This window comes from Scatophagus argus, chromosome 15 (assembly GCF_020382885.2).
Source record: "Scatophagus argus isolate fScaArg1 chromosome 15, fScaArg1.pri, whole genome shotgun sequence".
Taxonomy (NCBI): Eukaryota; Metazoa; Chordata; class Actinopteri; family Scatophagidae; genus Scatophagus; species Scatophagus argus.
The window spans coordinates 18,656,030-18,674,164 of NC_058507.1; the positions used below are offsets into that span (position 1 = coordinate 18,656,030).

The 18,135-nt window shown below is 39.5% G+C and overlaps 1 protein-coding gene across 3 annotated transcripts in view; it reads right to left on the bottom strand.

Moving 5' to 3' along the window:
- Positions 1-416: 416 nt before the first annotated feature.
- LOC124072261 (leucine-rich repeat and fibronectin type-III domain-containing protein 2) overlaps positions 417-18,135 on the bottom strand; it is a 117,056-nt gene continuing 99,337 nt past the window's right edge. For 2 of the 3 annotated variants that reach the window (XM_046413512.1, XM_046413513.1), the window contains 2 exons: positions 7,144-8,540; positions 417-3,764 (listed from right to left, as the gene is read on the bottom strand). In XM_046413512.1, coding sequence (XP_046269468.1) covers positions 2,780-3,764; positions 7,144-8,519 — 2,361 coding nt within the window. In that variant the 5' untranslated portion in view covers positions 8,520-8,540 and the 3' untranslated portion in view covers positions 417-2,779. Of the gene's footprint in view, positions 3,765-7,143; positions 8,541-13,238; positions 13,412-18,135 lie in introns of those variants that run through there. The other variant, XM_046413514.1, reaches the window with a different exon arrangement.

An 18,135-nucleotide genomic window follows, 5' to 3' on the forward strand; every position in this document is an offset into this window, starting at 1 on the left:
CTGAGATGGTTCCTAAGTAAGATGAGAGACTCGGTTTAAATAACAATGCATCATGGGAATATGACACAAGTAAGCATCAGCATCAGTTTGATTATATTGTTTGCTATTGGAATGTCTTAACTGTTACCATACAATACCATACAACCATATTTCTAAAATTGATGATACAAGTGATACAATGATATTTTTTATGATACCTACTTATTTTAGTAGTTGGCAGATGGGTGAAGGAGATTGCCAGGAAACTATTATTAGTTCCTAATAAGTGGTAATAACAATTTCTCACTGTTGGCTATGTTGTATGCCATTTCCACTGAAGAAAAAACATAATGTCACAATACAAAACGTTTTTTTTGTTTGTTTGTTTGTTTTTTTTTTTCTGATTAAAGAGTAAAAACACGAGATAGCAAATCCTTACCTATCTTTTACTCAAGTGGTTCCTTCTGATCTCAAGCACATAGCTGATGGGAATATGGTTTGTTTACAAATCATAACTGCATATTTAACGGTTTCAGACTATGTGAACAAGAGGGTCTAATTGCATGACTTGTGTGAGTGTGACGTGACAGTGAGATACTCACCTGTTGGTAGGGATTGGTGTCATACACATTACAGTATTCTTAGTATGATCAGTTGATAAGTATGATCAATTCATTGTTGGGTTTGGTCTTTTTGTTGGATTTGTTGACAATGAGAAAAATCTAAAATATCACCAGACTTACACCTTAAAATACTTCGTCACATTTTGATGATGTGCAAAATTGTCCACAAAGAATGAATACAACCAGAGACTTCAAAAAGATAGCTACTATGGGGTATAAACACAAGTCCAACCCTACTGCAGTGGAGGTAGAAATCTCATAGAAGGATATCTCAAGCTGCACAAATAAAACCAAGAGTATCAATGTGACTAGATACCACTAAAGTTAAGACAGAAAAATATGTTTTTCTATAATTTGCATGAAGTGACCCTTTAAAAATAGCTAGTCTTCCACTTCTTCCAGTGCCATGGAGAATCCCATTTCAGTGAGCCAACTAACAATGACCAAGTTCATACACCACAGTAAAGCACCTTCTCACTGTTTGCTTCACAAGAAAATAAAAGTACTACTGCACAATTTCCCCCCTTTACATTCTCACCCAGATATTGTACAAAAAATGCCAATATACAGAACGATACATCTAGGGAAGAAAATAATTAAAAAAGGGAAAAAAAGTTGACCACCTCACATCTTGAAATGCAGCAGAGATCCACAAGATATCAAGAAAGGCATCAAAATGTGTAGGGACGTCTCAGTTGATCATAGGCAGTATTCTGAATAGCCACTAAATCACAGTATCTTACTGCAATGTACAGCTCTGTATGAAGTGAATGAACGATAAATGGTTCCTTAGATGAATCAATTCAAATAATACACAAACCAACAAAGGTTCTGTATCATGCAATCTGGGGTAAATCGATTTCCATCGAATTTTCAACGGTGTGCCTCTTAAAAAGTGATCTTTCTGCTAATCTCTCCCCTTAATATCCTTTACCAAACAGCACAATGACCTTCATCAAGCTAATAAACTTCAATTTGGACTCATTCTGCAATTTAACCTGGCTAATGAGTAACTGTCTTACTCTCATGTTTGTGATACCTACAGATAATTACAGCTGAATGAATATCAAAGTAGATTCCCATTTGTAATATGTGCTGACAGAATCTGAAACCAAAGCTTGAGGCAAACACTGTGTTTACATCAATGGCCTTTTAGCCACTGTTACTGGTGTTAACCAATGGGGATAGTATCAGGGCATTCAGAAGGACATTTTGTCACAGCAAGAAGTTAACCTGAACAGAAACTGATTGGTTTGACTAAATAATTGTTTGAAGCATTTATGAACAAGAACACAACCTTGTGTTTTGAGCTGTTTCTGATCCATATTTTGCATTTGGGTTTTGATATATATCCATTTGCTTTCCTGTATAAAGGACCTCATATGATACATAACCTGAGGTAGGAATACAAAACTGGCTTGTTATGGTTGCTCATATCTATAGCACAGGGCAAACTACTACCTAGATATAAACCATGTTTTCAATTTTTTGATTGATTGAAATTTGACTGAAGGTACTGCTGAATTATGTGAAATGGCTGTATGTGAAGCTATGTGTCCCTTCTTTGTTGATTACTGACAATTCTGACCTAAAGAGCTGTGCCTCTGCACTGCTGATGGATCACCTCAAATAATAAATAGTAAAAATGATAGAAAAACCCAGACGAAAATAAAAATGACTTTGCTTTAATTTTCTTTTTGCTCCTCTAGTCCTTCTCTCTGCTGTTGCAGTAGTCCAATTTCACGCTGAGGGTCCAAGACATTGTGATGTACAGTTCACCACAGTTGAGGCAAATCCTCTTGGCATTCAGTCCTTGTGATAATGACAAAGAAATCCACTTTGGATTTCTCAGCGTTCTTTTCTGCCTTTCTCTCATGTGCCCTGTGGATAGGGAATTATTCCATTTGCACAATGCCAGATTCTGTGTTGTTTCAAGTTCGAAACAATATTTCAAATACAGTCAGACACTGTCAGAGATTTGAGATCGTGGACAGGAATCTACTGATTTGAGTCTCTTTTCTCATAGTTATTTAGACAGTATTCACATGGATGAACTTCACGCAATACCCAAAGACAGATTCCAACTGTAGGATCCCTGCTTCGAGATTCACATTATTTAGTTCCTGATATAGATTCATTGTTTAGACATGGCATCCTCGTGGTTAGCACAACACCACTCAAACTGTGCTTTCCATCACCCACTCAGAGCTCTCAAAAGTGGGCTTCTCATCCTCACTGTCGTCATATTGCAGCAGCATGCCGTTAACAGACAGACTGCGCTTAGTCCAGATGTTACTAATCCTGCGTGGGTAGCTGCTGCGACACTGAGTGGCCCCCACATGACCCATGTCAAATGAGTGGCTCCTCTTGGGCTTACCTTCCTGGGGCAGCCCTAGGAGACGTCCCAGCATGGTGGTTGACTCAGCCCTCCCAAGCAGGGGTTCTTTATCAGACGGGGGTACCATGGCCACCGTCATCATAGCATTGGAAGTGTTGGAGGGGGCAGAAGCCCCTTGGTGGTCCCTCGCTACACCCCTCAGCTCCAGTGAGGTGAAGGCCCCTAAGAGGTGGTCCAGATTTGGCCGTGATTTGGCACCATGCCTCCTAAACTTGCTGCTTGGCAGAGTGCTGCATTCACTACCCTGCACGCTGTAACGGTCACCAGCTCTCCTTCCCGTCTGGCTGTCTAATGAGTTAGAAGAGGATGAAGATGAGGAGAGACTGCTCTGGAGGGATCCACACTTGAACTCTACCATTTCCTCACGCATGACCACCATGGTGGATTTGACTTGTGGTGGGGCACCATTGAACCTATTCAACCCCCCATTTGTTTGAGAGTATGTGTTGCTCACATTGGGTAATTTATTAGTCTGGATGCCACTGGTCACCTTGTACCGCACCATGAGGATGATGATAAACACCAGGAGTGTAGCCACAATGATGCCGCCAATGACCAGGATCATGGTGCCACCCAAGAAACCACTATGAAGAGACTGGCATTGTGGGTAGTCCTCCCTGGTGATGAACTGGACACAGCCAACAATGTTGGTGGCAGTGAGGGTGGTGGCAGTGTCATCCCAGATGGCTAAAACACATAGGTCATACTGCATCCCTGGGACAAGATTTGTGACCACAAAGGCTCTGTTTGTCATGGGAATCATCCTGAAATGAGACAGAGAAACAGAAAAACACAGCATTAAAGATACAGGAAGTTCAAGAGAATGGGAGGGGAACTTTAGTGTTAAAAGCAGGTTTATTCTGTTATGCTGGGGAAGATCAAAGAAAAAGCCAAAATGAAGCATGCTAAGTAGCTATTTATATGCACAAAGTAATTTGGAAAGATAACCTCATTGGTTCCAGTATATCCCATTTGATATGAATGGAGCAATAGTAATGAGATAAGTATTCAATGATCGCATTTGAAAATTGTTTTGGCTAAATGACATTTCTTGTACCTTCTCCTACCTTTAATGTGCATTAAGTTGCTTTAACACTCTTGGAAACATTACATTTGTAAATGCTATGCTTTGAAAGAACTGATTCATTGTTGCTGCTTTGTACGGTAAGCTGTCTGTTTAGTGTTGTTAACGCCACTGACTGCATCTCATCACATCAGAATGTGACGATGTCAATCTTATGTGGACCATTTGCAGACATACTTTATACACAGTCCATTACCCTAGAAATTATGTACATATAGGACAAAGTCACATCTTATAACTTTTAATGAGCAGTGTGCTCAATGTACTATATGTAGCAAGAGAGATAGTTGTGTGGTCAGGGAGGTGGATACGCATGCAGCAACAGAGTTTGTGTCATTTAGAAAATCTTCACCAAACAATAATTATCATTAATCTATATATATATATATATATATATATATATAATGTGTTCCAGCAAATCCCAACCAGGGATACTTGCACTGCGGGGTGTACTTCTGAAACTGCCGGAGAGCACAGAGAGCAGAAGCAGACAGCTTGAAACAGTAATGAGTAATGAGTAAATGGTCTGGATTATTTTAGCGTATGCCATAGCAAGTAATCATTATAGGACTGCAAACTCGACCAAACTCAGAATCAACAATGCTGTCAAAAAAATGCAAAAACACATTTAGGACATGATGGATAACATCAATGAGAGGGTACCTGAGCTCATTTGACATCGTTACATCTGACAAAAAAATCTGGGAACTGTTATATACTGTATACTGTATAGAAAGAAAATGGCCTTTGAATACACTTAACCATATTGTATAGTTATCTATAAAAAGAAGGATGTGGAGTTTCTTTAGTTTGTTTCCCGTTTTATTTTGTAATCCCCCCCCTCCCCTCCCCTCCCCTCCCCTCCCCCCTTGTGTCTGGTTTAGTTTTTTTCTGTTTTAGATTTTCTGTCTTTGTCTGTCTTTCCTCCTTTTCAGATTGTTTCCCCGTCCTTGCTTGTGTTCAAGTGTCTAGTTACCCCTGTCTTTATATACCTGTGTCCTCCATTTTGTCATTCTTAATATTAGTCATCCATTGTTGGCTTGCGGTTTGCCTAGGGTTCATGCATCATAACTCTGATTCCTCTGAAATGCCTCCACTGCAGAGCCAGACACCAGTGGGGCTGCAGTCCTTTATTCATCCTTAATTGCCTTTTTCCATAACTAGGAAGAAGCTGTGTTGGCTCACGTTTGAGAAAAGTCATGCAATTTGTCTCCTCCCCCACGTGGCTGTGATTGATTTTTAATCATGCCATTGCTTGAGTGCGGGCAGAGTGCTGGGAAACTGTGTCAGCCAGCTAGAGGAGCACAGTAGGTGTGCATGTGTGAGCAATGAAGTCATATCAATATTAATTCAGAAATTGTAGTTGTGCAGTCTGTGCTCGTTATCTTTTCCTTCCAGCTCCTATTTTGTCTTGACGTGCAAAATGATTGCACACTTCATATAACAGCATATAAATCTATTCCTTAAGGTCATTTTTCAATAGACTACATACTGTAGCCAATGATTGTGAAGTAAAAACAATTCAAACATCAAATTGCATAACCAGGGTAAGTTAGCATTAATGACCAGAAAAATGGAGTCAGATTGAGAAAATCACAATCAAGTGGCTGCACTAAGGATAAAAAGGCTATTTACCAGATGACAAAATAACAACGTAGTCATATTTAAAGGGTACATTTTTTTTCGGCCGTTGAGATATGTTGTATTGATTGATTGATGATGATTTCTGACTGATCAGGGATGCATTTAAATAATCACATTTCAAGGAAATAATTTTCTTGCTGCAAATTGTTGAATAGGGGTGTTACAGTTTCTAAAGCACAGCTCATTGTTATGTTTGCAGTTTCATAGACATTAGGGAAAATTTATGAACATATTTACAAGAAATGTGGATGAGTCATCCAGTGTTTCCATCAATGAGAGAAACAGATATTGAAAATTCATATTGTTCTCTTTTTTCTGGCATGACACACTGGCACAGCATGTGCAAGAAAGAAGATCAGATAAACACCTTATTATTGAATTTGCAGGGATGGTGAGTTGCATTCAGTGTTTGAACAAAGTAATAACTTTCTTCAATAGTGTGCACAGTTGTCTCACATTCCCACCTAATAACCAGACCTCTTGCCTTCCCATATTTTGTCAATTATCTTTCATTAAACTGCTCTTGCTGGAATGCACAGTACAAGTAAATTGCATAGAACCATGACACAGAATAAATTCACCATCAACTGTAAGCATGAAGTTGTTGTGCTATCCACAACAGGTCACTTTACCAGTTTCTACACTATTCTGATGCTGCAATGACCATCTTTAACAGAGAAAGTAGTGTGCTGAGCCTCTGGAGCCCAAGGGGTTACTGAACTTGAAAAGAGTGTGATATGATGTGTGCAGGGAAAATATCGTAAAATATCTATGAGCTGTCAGATAAAATGTTTATGATAGTCACAGGAAATTGATCTATTTGTTTTCTGTTACAGCACAGCCAGTATATTTGGTATTTGCTAATGTCTTCCCCAAATTGATTTAATGTTAAATTGTGAGACTCTTTTCTGTCTTTTCAGCTCACTTATCTTGGTCAATGACTACTTTCACTTTCTCGTTTGACATAGGAAATAGATTTCACAGAACCCACAGATCTCCAGCTGCACTCTTCAAGCTTATACTTTACGGACGTGAGCAGCTTAAGACGGCTACATTAAAATGAGGGTCTATAATCCTTTTTCTTTTTAGATTTCTAATTAATGGTTCAGGGCAAGGATTTCATGTTAGGTTTCGCTTTTCTTTAAAATGTGCCCTCGCTCTTCATTCTTTTGGTGAAAGCAATTGTTAACTTGAGAAAAAAGAAAAATCTCAAGAAGGATTAAGAAAGTATGAGGTTGATTTCTGAGTAACACTTCAAGAAATTGACTTTCTCAAGTATTCGCCCAACAAACAATGAGCAATTGACTGAGAAGCTAGTATTCTGAAATTATAGATTATAGCTCAGGCTTAATTTACCACTTTGAACAGAAAGGTCTAAACTCCTACTTAGATGTAATCAAGTTAATGATTCTTACCTGTAAATAAGGACCTCATCCTCAGAGCAATTGTACTGAAGCTGATACATTTTGACCTTTGGAGTTGATTTGTTAACAGTCCACTTGACCAGAGCAGAGACAGCGGTTACTTCTGATACAGACACCACCTTCTCTGGCAGAGGTTTAGGCTCCCCTTTACTGATCTTGGTAGAACTAGTTATGTCTGAAAGCCCAGACTTGGACTGTGTAGTGCGGTTTGTGCCATTATTCAGATGGGGCAGTTGAATGATTGATAGCTCAATGGAGGCTGTAGATTCCCCAGCAGCATTGGCAGCTATGCAAGTGAAGATCCCATAATCCTTAGATGTGGTGATAGTAATGTCCAGGGTGCCATTTTCATATACCGTTGCTCGGGAGGAGTTGCTGATCAAACGGTCATCAGGAGCAACCCAGTGAACAGTTGGCATCGGATCACCAACTGCTTTGCAACGCAAGCTAGCTGTTTGGCCTTCCAGCACTAGTAACTTGTGCGTATGTTGTGTAATTAGAGGGGGCTCACAAACAAACTCCTCCTCACGAACAGACCAGAAGTAGCGCCCCTTTAGACTAGCAGGAGAAGCGCAGGTTTCCATATCATCCTCACGCTCCAGCCTTCGAAGCCAAAGCACTTCGCAGTTGCAGTGCAATGGATTTCCACCAAAGCTTAGAGAGAGTGGAGGTGCATAAGGAGTGCTCATCACTACACTGCTCTGAGAGCGTGCAAAGATGGGGTCTGGAGGGAGTTTCTGCAGACGGTTGGAGGTCAGGTCCAAGCGGGCCAGTTTTTCCAGATCTGTAAAGGTCCCCTCAGCAATGAAGGAGATGAGGTTATGATCCAGACTCATCTGATGGAGGTTGACCATCTTGCGGATGGCTTCCCAAGGCACACTGCGCAAGTTGTTATATGACAAATCCAGATCCTCCAGTGTCAGTAATAAGTCGTCAAAGGTTGCTTTAGAGATCCGACTCAGCTGATTGTTATTGAGGATCAGGTGCTGTAAGTTGACCAGCCCTCGGAGGTCATCTGGTCCCAGCTCAGTCAAGCGGTTACTATCGAGGTGCAAAGATCTCAATGTCTCCAGGTCGATGAAAGAGAAAGGCTGGATGGTGCTGATGGTGTTGCGGGACAAGGTGAGATCTACCAGACCTGTCATATTGGCAAAGTCCTGAGTGGTGATCTTGAGAATGAAGTTTCCGCCCAGTCGTAGCTCCACAGTTCGCCGGTCAATGTCCGGCGGTACAAAGAGCAGACCTTTAGAGGGGCATAGTGTCCCCAGAGACTCTGAGAGGTTCTGGCAGACACAGTATTTGGGACATGCATGGACCATCGTAACTGCGGTTCCCAGAAGCAGGAGACTGATGACCACTTTGTCCATGTTAGTTCATACAAAGGGGACCTGCAAAAGCAAAAGAAAACAAGGGTCAGTTTAATTTGAGATGATGATCAGCTTAGATTGACCTCTACCACTGCTTGCCTACTTTAGACAATATTTGATGCATGACAGTCAGCTGAATGACAGTTTTAGTAGTTGATGTCTAACCATTGCAACATTAAAATTTGAACACTGAAACAAAATAATCCTCACATTGAGAGAAACTTTGTTCACTATACGCAAAACAAAAATACAGCAGCAGTTGTGTGTGTGTGTGTGTGTGTGTGTGCGCATGGGGCGAGGGGGTCACCCATTAACACGGGTCGGATAAAATTCCATCATGGTCCTTGGACCATGCAGGAAAAAAATTGCTTAAAATTGCTTATTTGATGAGCTGGCCTGATTATCACTCTTGAGGATTTTTCACATTAATATTCCCCATTAAAACATTCATATGCACATCTTTTGCAATGCAAAGAAGGTGTGAGAAATCACATGAGGATTCTCTGAATGAAGCCCAGGATTAAACAGTGCTAAGAAGCTATTTTTAATGATGTACATTCTTATATAGTAAACTGTCATTACAGATACACTGTTATAGATACAGTGTAAACTAATTGATGAGTTCTTCATCATAGTGCTGCCTCATCTTGCCAATGTATAGGTGAAAATTGTCAGACTGACCAACGGTGTCTTTTTGTTCCATACCTCTACATATCTCTATTCTTTTATCTTATGTTTTGTGGTATGCCTGCACTGTTTTGGCAAAAGATAACGCAGTTTAGAAAAAACTAAACAAAAATCCGCAAGCTGCAGGTGTTGGACTCGTCAGAATAGGCTGAGCAAACAGCACATGTCTGTGAATGTCTTAACAGCCCTCACACCTGACTGACTCGTCCAAATGGAAGGCCACGCTAGGCTTTATCCAGAGAGTTTTTTAATTCATCCAGACATTTGCATCATTAATTCCGAATGCATTGGATAAAAAAAAAAAGAAAAAAGAAAAAAAATATCAATCATTCAATCATCTTTTTCTTTATTTTTTTCCTCTTTACACTACCAACATATCAGTGGAAAACTCTTCTAGTGTGTTTGGTTCTTACTAACCCCATCGGGAGGGACGCTTGTAAAATTTTTAGGTTAACTGCATGTTTATGCCATTATTTATTATCATTCAAGTGTGTGAGATACTGGTCACAGCATGAAGACTCCTTATCTTTGGCTACCCTGTAACAGTGCTTCATGTGTAGACTTCGCTTTTCAATAACTCAATGACGAGAGTCAATTTGTATAAATAACCGCTTTTCTTTTCTATACCAGTTTGTAATTATATCATGCAGTGCCACTGCATCTTATATACAGAGTTTAAAGTTAAACGTTTAAATTAAAAAGTATAGCAGAAATAATATAAACTCCGGAGCAACATTAATTACAGATGGACCTTTTCTCTCAGCTGTCATGTCTCGGAGCAGCCCATTAAATTCAATCAGCATTGCAGAAAATCGCATGAAACTCTGTGAAAAAGATGTTTATTTTAGTCAAATAACTGCAGACTTGATACATACTGTTCTGACCCTCTCAGCACTCTGGAGCTAATCCCCACCAGGCCTCATGGTGAGAGCTGTCAGTGATGACAGGCAGTTTCTCTCATGGATTCAATTTTAATGGACAGCATCTAGAAACAACAACTGAAAGCCCAAAGAAGAAGCTTTTTTTTATTTTCTTTTGATCTTACTTTCCCCTGGAAGAGGACAGCTGTGGTGGGTAAGCATTTTCAAAAACGAGGGAAGATATGAAAATTTGCAAAAATGAACATGAAGCTAACTGAATACATTTGAAAAGTTTGGTATTTTCAACCTCACAACGATTTCCTATTAAAGCATGTGTCATTTGTGGGTAGTATTGTGATTACTGGGGAGAGAAAACCAGCCTGAGGAGAGGCAGGGATGACCTTTTAGGGATAGAAGAGGTTCAGTCACAAAGAAATGAGAACCATGGATGATGCTGAATGTCCACATCCATTTACTCATGGCCTTTACCAAGGCTGCAACACCATCTACAATTCAATATAAGGGACAAAGATGCAGTCGAAATACCAATCAGCACACATTCTGTACAGTTCACAGTGCATTAGTAGTTCATCCATTCATTCATTTTCTATAACGCTTATCCGTCAGTTTCGCTGGGGGGCTGGAGCCTATCCCAACTGACTATGGGCAAGAGGTGGGGTTCACCCTGGACTGGTCGCCAGTCAATCGCAGGGTCGACACACAAAGACAGGCTGGCTTACTTGGCTTTTTATTTCATGTATAACAGGTAATGCATAAGTGCTGTCTATCTAAGTTAGTTATAAAATGCAATGCAAATTTCAGTGCGTAAGATTTAGCTTCATGTATCACTGACCAATAGTCTATTTACAGTTCTCTTGATGTGCAATTGTCCAATAATAGCATCGATGTTGAAACGCTGTGCATCAGGCTCCAGTATCATTTTTAGTATCATTCAGCTGTCTTTTTTTTAATGAATAATCCAAATCCAAAATCTGCTCTCATGTATGCTGCAAAGGTTAACATGTGTGACTAATTAGCATAAACTAGTAACATGAGGATTAATGTTAGCTAAGATCACACTGTTTTCTCAGAAGTTGCAGGTAACCTTAAAAAAAGTCACGAGCAGGATTGGAATAAGCCTGATTCATTGCACGTTGGCCAGTTTCTGAAATATTAGCACATCCCAGGAACACCAGCCAAACTCTGATCAGAGCTTTTCTCTTGGATCTCTCATGGATACTCTAATATTAAGTTAACCAATGTTGTTTGTGTAACCATTCAAACAATAGAAGACAAAACAGAAGTTACACTGTCCTCGCCATATTGCAATGGAATACTACAACACAACATGGTAAGAACAGCACCACTCCTTTATTTACAACCCCCATTCCAAAAAAGTTTGGATGCTGCATAAAAAATAAATGGTATGTAATAGTAAATAACGGAATGCAATGATTTGCAAAGCCTTTTTCACCTATATTGAATTGAAGACAGTAGACCTGCAAAGACAAGATATTTAATGTTCAAATCAGTTTGTAATTATAGACTCATTCTGAATTTGATGGCTGCAGTGCATTTCAAAAACGTTTACCAATATTTTCCATCACCTTTTCTTTTAACAACACTTGGTTAGAGCTTTAGAACTGAGGACACTAATGACTGAAGTTTTGAAAATGATAGATATCCCAATATACGTATATAGCAGGTTGTTTCACTTATTGCTTCTGTGAAAAGGACAGCATGATGATGGCATAAATAAAATGACAATATCTATAACCATATTTCTGGATTCCTGCTTTAAATGGAAAGTTCTTTACCAAATGCATGTGACATGTCTTATTCAAGAAAGATAACACTAGTAATTTGGTTATTTCTTGTGAGCACAAGCTGAGGTCAAGCTCACATCTTTTCTTCATTCATTTTGCACTCAGTGTAAGGGGCTCATAAATACCAAAAATGCCTGGTCTATTCAGTCAGTAATTACTGCAGAAAGTGTCACACATACACTGAAAATAACCTTGCAGCAATGTTAACATACTCCTATTATACTCCTGTTATAGTCATTGGGTTAGTAATGTATGCCTCGGAGGAAAAAAATCCGTAATGAAGTTATTCCTTTTTGCAAAGCTTCATGGTATGGACTCATACTGACACTCAGCACTGGAAGCATTGCTGGTGTCCGTGTCTTTAGTTGCACATATCAATCTCCTCTTAGCATTTTTATGCATTTTATTCTTCTATAATAAGCATGCAGTATACACGGTAAACTATAGATTACACTAATCAATTTGCCTTTGCTCATTTCCCATAAAGGAAAATATATTTATGGAGCTCATTTCCTGTCAGTACCAAATACATCTTATTGACTGCTGACAGACATGGATTGGTTAACTGTTCTAAACTGACCAATGAGCATGGCAGAGTCTGAAGAACTCTACACTCTATAGCATGACAGCCAGGTGTTTGGTGCCATACACATTATGCCTACAGGATTTAGGCCTCTCATCTAACTTTCAGCAAGAAAGACAATGAATGCATTTCCAAAATGTTAATTAATTATTAATTTAAAATGTTTGACACCCTCTGAAACTGAGACTGAGAATCTACACAGACATATGACACCCCCTGAAGTCATATTTTGCACATAAACAACCACATTGGTCATTTGTTCAAATCTCTTAATTAACTTACATTTGAGATGAGAGGCAACTTCTAGTGAAAAATAAAGCAAAGAAAGTGTGATATTACAGTGCCTCTGCAAACTGCAAACTATAAAACAAGAAACATCAAACTGCATCCTGCCGCTTAAGAACAATCCCATGTTTTTTTAACCATGACTACAATCCTTCCCTAAACCTTAACCAAGTGGTAATCTTTAACCAATAACTAAAGACATGAAAGATTAAAAAACCCTCACATGAATAAATTTTTGACTGATCTATTTCATCAGGTAGATAAGAGAACTTGGTGGAACATACCATGTGGGAGAGAAAAAGTAATAGACAAAGACAGGCAGGCATGACAGAGAGACAGTGAGAGTTTATCAAAAACATGGTATGTTTTGCGAATAGGAGTTTGTTGTACAAGGGTAACCTTCACATGAACATGCCTGCACAGCCGTGCTGCCATCTGTTAGGGTCCACAGTATCTATTAGTAATCTTGGATTTTTACCTGAGAGAGAGAAGGACGGTCATTCTGATGTCTTCCTCTTCCTTTGCCACCAACAAACCTTCTATCCATCAGTCCAAGGCTTTCAAGCGAAGATGCCACGCTAGAGCCGAATAAACTGTTTCAATCTATGTTTTACAAATAGCTTAATTCTATCTGCTCAGTGAAGCTGCAGCAGCGAGGACAGTCCCAGTCCTTCTCACTCGGACCCTTCTAATAGAGCTCTGGTCTCTCTGCTTCAGTGATATTTGCAGTTGTCAGCTGTGTTCAGTGGCATAATCTTCCAACACACGTGGGTGGGGTGTGTGTGTGTGTGTGTGTGTGTGTGTGGTGGGGCGGGGGGGACTACTGCTGTCTGCTAAACAACGCTGAGTGATAGTGAGCAGAGAGAGCTGGACTCACCAGCATTACATCTTTTCTCTTTCTTCTTCCACGCTTTGATAAAACGTGTCACAGGATGACAGCTTGGTAAACCTGAGTGTGCTGCGTACAATCCGCTGATGTCATGTTGCATCATTTGTGGGTGCTGACGCTCAAAACTGTGACAACATTTATCCCTCACTGCTATTTGGAGCAGGCAGCACGTTTAAAGTTGCCTCATGCAGCTTGAAGATGACAGACTATCACTTCTTTTCCTTTCATGTGATGAACACACAATTTGGCATCTTTTGGAAATTACGTTTGAAAATCAAATGCAAGCGCAAAATTTCTCACAGGATCTATAAACTGTATCTTGCCCACACGTAAAATCGTGACAAAAGATGAAAGATTATCAGAGTGGAAAATGGAAACAGCACATCGTGACTGAAACGTGACGCTTCCCGAGATGATAACCAAAGTAATCTCTCTGCTCAGCCACACAAACCAGCACACACATTGTACAGAGTCGTCTGTGTCTGCAGGATAAGAAAGAACTACTTGAAAGGGTGTAACTTTCTAGTTACGTCTAGTTAAGGCTTTCTGCTTTCCTTTCTCAGAAAAGGCTCTGTGAAATAGATGCAGACTTTGATCAGTCTGGAGTATAGGATAGGATATAGGATAATGCTGTACTCGTCTGCTTGAACAGACTAAGGATGTCCTGTTTACAAGCACTGGTAAAGCTAAAATACAGTTTGTACAGCATTTTGTTGAAAGAGAATTTGCACCCCTGAAGGCTGCTTACATAAGCTGATGTTATTATAACTGAAACTATTCCCAAATGTTTTCTGCATAGCATACAAGCAGCCATCACCAAGAGCTTTAACAATGCAATTTTTTTAACCTCTTACTCGTGTGCAACCAAAGTGCTGTAGTTCAGCACCATTGTCAGCGCTTTTCTTCTCTCACAAGATAAACAACTTGCCAGCTCAACAAGAGTCGACTGGCAAATTGGAGCACATCCAAGAATTTGATGAACTCTTCCAGTTGAATCATTACTCCAAAAAATTATCAACTGCCAAATATAAAATAATATCTGGCCGTGTAAAAACGCCAAGGGCAGAAGAATGCATATATAAAATTTTGAGGAGACAAGCAAATTCTGAAGCTAAAGTTCAGCAAGAAACACTGAATCACAGAGTTTAAAATGGCAAGTGAAAGAACTTTGCTAAATGTTTCATCTGAGTTTAAGTTTGGATTTTTGCTCCACATTTTATTCCAGACTGATATATAGATAGATACTTGATATTATTGATATTGATCCTGAGGGAAATTCAAGATGATGACATTTGGAAACTGTTGTACTGTGAAAATTTGTGAGTTTGAGCCTGCAAATCATTCTGAGGATACAACCTCACAGAGTTGCCAGCAGTAGTGTCAGCTGTAGCCTCTTAGTCCTGTTATAAGGACATTTCATGGCACATTGAATCCAGATTGTTGTTATTAGTCCAGTTTATATCTCTATAGTCTGCCTGTCATACTAGTGTTTGTGTAGGCCGCTAGCTCTTCAGCTTTCATTGGCACTAAAGACATTATTATTATCTCTAGGTATGTTGGAGGCCGCAGTCTTTCTCTGTGCAGCAGTGAATATTGTTCGTCTTTCTCCATATTTTGCTTCAGTCAGACATTCAAATAAATCCTTGGTCTGTGAATGATGTAATATAACTGAAAGAGCCAAATTGTCCAGAGCGCATACCTATCAAAGAAACCCCACTATGCTTGTTTTCCACAAGGCTTCTGAAAAGTCTATAATCAGCCTTGAGTTTGTCGACAAATACACTTTGTCTTTGACAGTCTTCTAACCTCTGTAGCCCAGTTGCCAGAGTCATGATATGGCCAAGTGGGGCTCTGCACGATGCAACTGTAATTGTGTCTGCACTTTTTAACAAGAGAATTCTTTCACAGGTGTGAAGTAGCTTTTCTTGAAGAAAGTGAACTTATCTAAAGACAGTTTTGGTCAATCGGTCAGTCAGAGTTGAGACAACTGCTGCCATCCATGATTGATAGAAGCTGAAAAAGTGTTTACAACAATTTCAGTGTGACAATTAGGACCTGCTGATGCCAAAACAGTAATGACAATGGTGCATGAAAACAGTTAACAATACTGATGCATTATCCTATGTAATTCATTGTCTTCAGTTCCCATAATGCTTTGTAGGCCTTAAAAAAGAATTCGGTTACATTGGGTAACGCTTTCACGAGTCAGTTAGTCAGCTGTGGGCTACAGCTTAGGCTTGTTTTTTTTCCAGCATATGTTTGTTTACATTTTGACAAAGTGGCACCGTTAAAGTACGCTGAATTAGCTATTAGCAGTTCCAGTTTGCAGTGGTGTTGTAGATACAAAGACAACTCTTGCAGAATGTTACAACTGGGTGGAAAGGGCTTTAAAGTATCTTAATTGCCTCCATGAGCTCAGAGCAACTGCTACAGCTTCAACTGCTGACTGTGCTGGCAAGAAACCCAAACTACAATGACTAACCGCCTGTGCCCTTCACTTCATCCACTAGCTTTGCTTCATGACTCTTGAACAAGTTTATGAGAATAATTTGTCCTGTTTTCTTGTTATAAACTACTATAGAAAAGATTATTATCAGTTATTGTCTGTCTGTTCAGTGTCTGTCCAGGCTGCATCATCACCATCTTTTTTATATCATCACATTTGCCTGATATGAGAGAGAATATCTGTAAAGGATTATGTGTAAACTGATGATGACACTTCTTTGTTTCATTGTTCATCTCTGATGTTTTCATTCATCATTGGAGACAGATGCTTGTTTAACAAGCCGTCATGGTGGAAACAGTCAGACATATTAAGACTGTGTACCCTCCTCATTGCTCTAGTTTACTTTTGTCCCATGCAAATTACATATGTGTCTCCAACATCTGACTGCAAACACATGTTTTCACATATGCCATGATTAATTGAACCACACTTCACAGACCTGCTTGGTATTTGATAAACCAAACCCCACTCCCACCCCCTGTGCACAATAATGAATGCCAGAGGAGTGGGGAGGTCTCCACAGCCCACAACAGAATCAAATTAATTGATGCTGCTTGAGGCCTGCAGTTAATAAATTATTTATTTTAACTATTGCTGACCTAATTAACCTTTATTAGATAAGACTGTGTCTATCTATCTGCGCTGAATTAATATTTAGCTTGTTGTGGCTATTATGTCCGTGAATGTGCCTCTTTCTTTCAATGTCTCTTATCAATTTTCTGCTGAAATTACCTTATAACACATTATAATACTGTACAGCTTTTTTGAATGAAAATGTTAAAGTCAAGAAGTGATTTGGGATTTTGAATGCTAGCGACCTTCAGATGAAAAATAAAAATTGAAAAATTGAAAAAAAGGTTAATAATCTATAAAGATAGATTAAGAAAAAAAACCTAAGGTTAATGGCAAAGCTTCATCGTGATGATATTATAACGTTCACCGGCAGTCTGGGCTGCCTGATATGAGCTTAATTCATATTCAACAGCACATGTGCCAGTGGAGGTAAGCTGAATCATCTGAGCAGAGCAGTTTGCACTGAATTGCTTGGGATATTCAGTGGTAGAGATGTGCCAGAAGCATGATTAAGACGTGAATCGTGCAGATGGAGAATCAGGCTTTGACAGGGTTTTATTTTCTTTTCAACCACCATAATGATGTAGGTTGCTCAAACCATCTGGCGTTTGTCGCATGTTGAAGGAACACTTGACATTGCTCTACCTCAGTAATGTAATTAGGTGATACTAAATTTGAAATCTTTGTTGGTCATTGTCATTTCCATATACTTACAAGAGAGTTTTTTTTTGCATGTTTTAAATGATCAGATCAACTGTCATTGATGGCAGACAGAGAACAAGCTAAAATTCCTGTGTTTACACAGTATTGCAAACAGCAGCTCAGTGTAAATCACCAAATAATTGGAAAAGAGAACAAGAACAATTTGGATTTTGACAAAGTCATCAATTTTAGCTAATTTTCGTCCTGTTTAGCTTCATAACTCTAAGACCTCAGGAACTAAATCAAAGATTAAGTGTCCCTTTTGTGCATCCTCTTTGAATTTCCAGTGCACGGCTTGGCAGTTAGCTCCACTGTACTTTAGCAAAGACATGCCAACAATAGCCTTGTTTATGAATAGGGAAACAGGGTAAACAGTGACGCAGAAGGAAAGCCGTGGCCTAGAGATTTGAGAAGCGGCTTGTGACCGGAGGGTCGTTGGTCTGATTCCCCTCAGACTGGCAGGAAAAATTTTGCCAGTCTGAGGCAGAATTAGAAGAATAAGTTCCATTTGTTGGGCTGATGTGCCCTTGAGCAAAGCACTTAACCCTCCCAGTTGCTCCCCGCTTGATATGGCAGCCCACTGCTCCTGTGTGTTTCACTGCATGTTGCATGTTGCATGTGGGTGTTTCAATCAGTGATAGGCTAAATGCAGAGGAAGAAAAAATATACAAAATAAACAAATAAAGTCTGAAGTTGAAGTTGATG